The 6,284-nt window shown below is 34.7% G+C and overlaps 1 protein-coding gene across 4 annotated transcripts in view; it reads left to right on the top strand.

Annotated features, from left to right (window-relative positions):
* CDIN1 (CDAN1 interacting nuclease 1) overlaps positions 1–6,284 on the top strand; it is a 128,367-nt gene that overhangs the window by 51,579 nt on the left and 70,504 nt on the right. For all 4 annotated transcript variants that reach the window (XR_012995912.1, XM_076344930.1, XM_076344929.1 and 1 more), the window contains 3 exons: positions 1,436–1,515; positions 1,878–1,927; positions 4,781–4,848. Coding sequence is in view for 3 of the 4 variants with exons in the window: in XM_076344930.1 (XP_076201045.1) it covers positions 1,436–1,515; positions 1,878–1,927; positions 4,781–4,848 (198 nt within the window). In the remaining variant the exon portion in view is untranslated. The remainder of the gene's footprint in view (positions 1–1,435; positions 1,516–1,877; positions 1,928–4,780; positions 4,849–6,284) is intronic.

Below are 6,284 nucleotides of genomic sequence, written 5' to 3'. Positions count from 1 at the left end.
TTGCTCCTGCCTGTGATGATGCCATTCTTTGTAGCTCTTGCAAAGCCTTTAAACTGATTGGGGGTTTTATATTCCTTTGCATTAGGGTATAGTTTTCTAAACCAAATATTTTCTTGAAAATACTATTTTCAACTGAATGTGATGCTTTTAGGAGACAACATTTGGGGAGAACATTAAAATGACCATCGCCTTTACTTTCAGCAGAGCATTTACACACATTCATTAGTAGTAGTAGCATTGCTGCCTATATGGCAGATCCCTTCATGTCGCAGGTTCCAGGAATCCTTTTCACAGTGTCATCTGAGGCTTTCGATTTAATCACTGAAGAGAATGACAAAGCTTTGGCCCTGAATTGGGGCAAAACAGATGAAGAACAGGAAGAGAGTAGTTTTTCTCTTTGTTTACATGACTGTAGCACACACAGGTTAAAGGAATTTGCCTGGAGTCACAGGAAATCTTTGGCAAAGCGGGGAACCTTGCTAGTTTCAAGCCTGGTCTACACTTAAGGATTCAATGGTATAAATATACCACCAGCTGAACTCTATCAGCAGTTGTTCCCAGGAAGGAGGCGGCTTGTGCTTGTGCAGCAGTGTTGTTTTTTCTCTGAGAAATTGTAAAATGAAATGTTTGATGTTTTTGGAAGGCATTTTTCTAGAATAAAGTCTTTCCGCTCCTATTAGTAATTAACTGGTATATGCGACTACCCAGATTAAGCATCTGGAGAGAAAACAATGCCAGTGCTTGCAAGGACTATATTTGAAAATAAACTGAAGGCATCTCCTGATTCACGTTATTTTTTTCATTGTGGTGTCAATATCAGTGAATAAAAGACTGATAAATAGTCCTAAATTCACTTGTGATTTCTTCTGTGTCTTAGATTTATACATTTGAAAATAGCACAGAAAGCCTTTTCCCAGCTTTTAAACACAGTCAAATAAATGTGTCCACACTAAATAAGTAAATAAATAAATTTGAAAACTACTAAACTGGAATCGTCAAGTCTATGAAGTGCTTAAGATTGTTGAGACCAAACATTGTTTTTAAAGGCTGTTTTGAATTTTTACGTATCTTCTTCCTTAAGTTCTCATAGGATATGGAGGTTATTTTGAGTTACATTTTCTTTATACTAAGCAGTTTCCTCAGGAGCTGCATGATGCTTCTGAAGCACAAACTGTCCAGTGAAACTGAATAAGTAAACAAGGGCCTGCTTTCACCCTGCGCTAATAAAATCCTTTGGTGTTTGAAGACTTTTAGAGTTAATCATATCAGAATGGGTAAGTAGCTACAAATTTATAGGTTTGTAGTCGCTGGTTGGATAATTTTGAAAATTATCAACATCATCAATGTTTTCCTTATAAAAGTATGTCTCTCTTCCTGCCAAGTGGATAAATGAGCTAACAGGTTTTTTGTATGTTTTTATTCTTTATTTCTCTAGCCTCCAAAACTTTTATAAATAGTATGCTACGGGACCCTTCTCAGATTCCAGATGGAGTTCTAGCAAATCAAGTCTATCAGGTATTAATCACAGTTGTCTTTTTTTCTTTTTTTGTCTTCTTTTTTTTCCTGTGGCAATGCTGTTATCTGCCTAGCAGAGTACAAGATTTTAAACCTCATTTAATTACTGTCATCGTAAACTATCAGTGAGGTCAGGGTGCACCATAAATGGCAATGCAATATTTGTGAGGGGAGCATTTCACTTTTTAATAGCTTGCTTTTATAGTGAATAAAAGCATGCAGTTTTGGTTTTCCGTGATTAAATCTGAACAGCATCTGATAGCCTTTTTGAAGAAAAGTAATTACTGGTTTTTAAGATACTGTTTAACTATAATGGTTTTGTAGTTGCCCATCACTATACTACTTCTCTTATTTGTCTGCAGTGTACTGTGAATGACTGTTGTTATGGACCACTGGTGGACTGCATCAAACAGTATCCTTTCCCATAAAATTTTAGGTGCACAATTGACGAGCTTAGACTGTGTGGAAGAGATGTGTCTAGCTTTAACCTGACATAAAGTTCTGCTTCACAAAACACGTTTCATACTCCTCTGTTTTACATTCAATCAGCTAGAGGGTCACTGCAGAGCTTTCTCTTACGCTGTTTAACAAAAATCAGATGGACCACGGGAAGCTGTCAGTTTGGTGGCTACACGTTCATATGCCTGATTGAACCTCTTTGGTTTTGATTAGTTGAAATGCATGTCTGGTTTTCTATTAAGACTAGTTGACCACGCTTTGAGCGGTGGAGTTGGACTAGATGATCTCTACCTTCCAATCTCAACTATTCTGTGATTAAATTAATAAGTTGCATAGATAGTGTTCAACATTATGGCATTGCTTTGTTATGAATATGAGTTTTAATTGGAATGTTTTCAAGTGCAATTCAGGTGTGATTGACCGATTAGTATTTTTAAACTCGTATGTGACATTCCAGTGCAGTTCTTTTACTTTCTCTTCTTCTTAAAGGAAATGAGGCTAGCTGTAGAAAAAACCCTATGTAGCTTGAATTTTTAGGGATTTGTTTTTTTGTAGTGTTGAACTGGTTAATTAGAGATCCTCAGTATCCAGTGAGGATACTGGGGGAACTCCACACAGTACTGAGTATTCCAGACTAAGATTATAATTTGTTAGGAATGATCGCTGCGACCCCAAATCTGTTTTAGTAAAGTCCTGAATGAGTAGCTCTTCTGTTTCAGTCTGCTATCAATGGAACAATTTAAAAATCATGGCCTGCTATCACTGAGCAGGCTAGCAAAGCAATTCCCTCCCAAGCCCTAGAGAATCCTTGCATAAATCTCTGCATGCCGTTTGGGGAAAGATCTGGATTTCACTGTACTTTCAGTGAACATAGTGCAGGATAGGAAAGCTACAGTGATGTTTAGTTATGCATGAAAAACACTACTTCTTGTAGTTGTGATACATGCAGTGGTCACCCCTTAAAGAGACGTTCTTTCCACTAGAAATACTTGCCTGGTGTCTACCGCAGGCTCAGCCCTGCTCCCATTAACTTTAACGGCAGCAGGATAGAGTTCTAATTGTATTTGTATTTTGTGGTTTTAACCATAATTTTAAGTATTCATAGAGACTATCTTCAACATTAAACACAGCTCTCTGAAAGTGGATTAATCTAATAAGTGACACTTTTTAAAAGGTTGTTGATCACTAATTTTCATATCCAGAATTTTAAGATTAATATTTTGTTGATGAACAAGCTGGCTATAGTCCTTTGAAAGTGTCATGTTTAAAAGTAATAATAACACATATGTAGAATTATGAACAGTTTTTAAGAATAACTTAACTGTGGTCTAAAAAGGTCTTTTCTATCCTCTTCAGATTCTGGCTCAAGTGAAGTTATTGAATACGCAGTGACATCAATGAGAATAGTGAGGAGTTTTTCAATTCCATTTTGGTACAGAAAAGTTTAATACTAAGCTGTGCGAGTGCATTATCTGCAAGTATGTTGCTGAATTAGATGTTAATTTTGAGGTGCATAAAACAGTTAAAAATCAATTTAAAGTTAAGGTTTTAAAAGCATAATGTCTTCTGAAGGATTGCATATTGATTTTAAATATAACTATCTAATTGTATATGCATGGACTAAAGTATGAAGTCAACCTCTTTGTAAATGCCAAGAGGCTATTTTTCAGTAATAGTTCAGATGCTTACGGGAAACTAGGCTGCTAGATTGCATGAGTAGAAAATGGATTGTGAGGTTATTTACAAGTTTTGCCCCATGGTCATTGCCATACATCAATAACAGGTATTATTATAGACTAAGTCTAAGTGTTTCTGCTTATGGCGCATTATAAATTCTGTTTGCAGTATTTTTCTTACATTTTTGCTGTTCTTCATTTGCCCCTTTTGTTCTGTAACTGCTAGTAGTGTTTAACATAATACATAGTTTCAGTTGATAAAAACTATATATATATGAAATGATTCCGTACAATTAGCTTTTTTGCTGTTCAGCATAAAGTGTTGATATAAATTAAGTAATTAACTCTAATGATAAGGTGATCTGTAGTTAAAGTTTTCAGAAGTTATTCTAAACAGAATTAGGAACTTAACTGGTTTTAATGTAAGGCCCTTTATCATGTTGTTCCATAAGATTCTTCTTAAAAGCTTCCAGAATAGAACTTTGACCTCCAGGAGGATACTTTAAAAATATTTGATGTGGTGACTTTTTAACATATTGCTAAGAATAGCAGATTAGATCAACAGGCCGTCAGTGAAGTGAAAAGGACTTCACTATAAAATATTATTTCATCCTTCCCTGACATTAGTTCATGCTTCTGAAAAATCAATTAAAAGGATGTTTTGTTACAGTAAGATGTTTCAGATGGATGTAGTACCTATCAATTTCAGAATATAAGCAAAAAGACAGTTTATTTCATTCTTTGCTGAATTAGAGAATTGATCTACCAGTCAGTAAAGAGCAACTTAAAAGGTATTCAACGACACGTTTTAAGCTCACACTTTCTTTTAATTTGGGGGGGGGAATTAAAGCAAAAATTGAAATTTACCCTTATTTATACTGAATAAATACGATCTAATGGGTCTTAATTTTGTAAAATATATGCTGATGATACAGTAGTCTGATTTTCACAAAGTGCTAAATGCCTCTGAAAATCCCTGTAAGGAATTTCAAAACTTAGAGTTCAAATCACTGGTCACTTCTGAAATGCAGATGAAGGCCAATAAATTTTATCATTAATTACCTATGATGTTTTTCTGAAGTTGATTCTTTTCCAAAGTAATCTTCCATTTCTTAACCTAAAGCTATCAGCGCTATTGGGCATGAGCATGAAGTCTTGCTGCGAGAAATGCTTTTGGAAAAAAATCTCTCTTTCATAGGTAAGAATCTGTAGTAGAGGCTAGCCAGTGAATCCTTAACTTCAAAGATTTCTGTGACTGTTTACGTAAGAAAAAAATAAGCCTCGACGCTCTTTGTATTAGGTAGTAAAGGAAGAGTAAAAAATGATTGATGCTGTACATGTTATCTTTTATTGATTTAGAACTGAGCAGGAACTCAGTTACCTAATACCCTATACATACAGCACATGCACAGGCTTGCAATTAATATTTTATAGAATAAGTAGCTGAAAAAAATGCTTTAATATCTGCTGCAGTATTACTTTTGGTGTCATGAGATATTAGCCATAATCTAGGCCTTATGAGACTTAGGAGGAAGCATAAAAAATATTAGCTTCAGAATGCTTTATGTATTAAAGAACTGCTAGAGCATTCACTCATTTAGCGTTCTGTGCGGCTTCTGCTGAATTTTTGCCCCCTGTCTCCCAACCAATGCAAGCAGTCTTTTCACAATCCTTGTATTTAAAGTTATTTTAAGGATTAATTAGTTAGGAAGTTATTTTCATTTTTTTCTTTCAGCCTGCACTGTGTTTCTTATATATGAGTGCCATTAAAACAATGATTAGAGTTTAAAGCATAATTTCTCTTATTGTGATAATAAACTTAAGAATGACTTCTTAAATCTTGGATTCCTTATGTGATGAGACAGTAACAAAGTGAAATGCTGTCTTTTGTTAATGGTTGAGTGTTGTACTAAATTTGTGTGATCAGGGAATTTTGCTGGTTTTACCAGAAACTATGATCTCTCCTAAGGCTAGATTCAGGTTAAGATTTTGGAAACCTTAAACAAATTTAAGAAATTAGAAAGAGTATTAAAGTTTTTAAAAGATTTGTCCATATGATTAAGGAACAGAGTTAGTGTGCTCTTTTATTTTAGAGAAAAATGAAAAAAAGACAGGAATAACTATTGCATACGAACTTGGAAATGACACTGTGAAAATGTGAGGAGGTAGTTTTTCCTACTTGGCTATAAGAGCAGAGGTAGAAGTAATAGGCTTAAGCTGTAATTGCAGAGATGATGTTGAGTTAAAATACTAAACAGTTCTAGGAACAATAAGTGTAAAACAAGCTGCCAGGGAAGGTTATGGAATCACCTTCAATGAAAAATTCAAGGCTAGACTTGACACTCATCCATCAAAGCTGGTAATGAAATCAATCCTGTCACGATACAAGGGAATAGACTAGATAACTCACTAATGGATACTCAACCCAACAATTATCATTTTATTTGGCTTGTGCAAGCTTGTGTAGTACACAAATCAGACTTAAATGTTAATGTTTCATGACCTTGGATAAGCATCAATTTTGTCTTTAGAAATAAGCTCCAAGAAATTTGTGCTGTCAAATCAAAATATCTAGAATGGGTTAACTCATTAGAATATAAAGATATAAATGAGAGAGCTTAATTCATTGTTTAC

This window comes from Aptenodytes patagonicus, chromosome 7 (genome assembly GCF_965638725.1).
Source record: "Aptenodytes patagonicus chromosome 7, bAptPat1.pri.cur, whole genome shotgun sequence".
NCBI classification, from domain to species: domain Eukaryota; kingdom Metazoa; phylum Chordata; class Aves; order Sphenisciformes; family Spheniscidae; genus Aptenodytes; species Aptenodytes patagonicus.
Note: the sequence above shows the minus strand (reverse complement) of the source record. Positions and strands in the feature narration are given on the sequence as shown.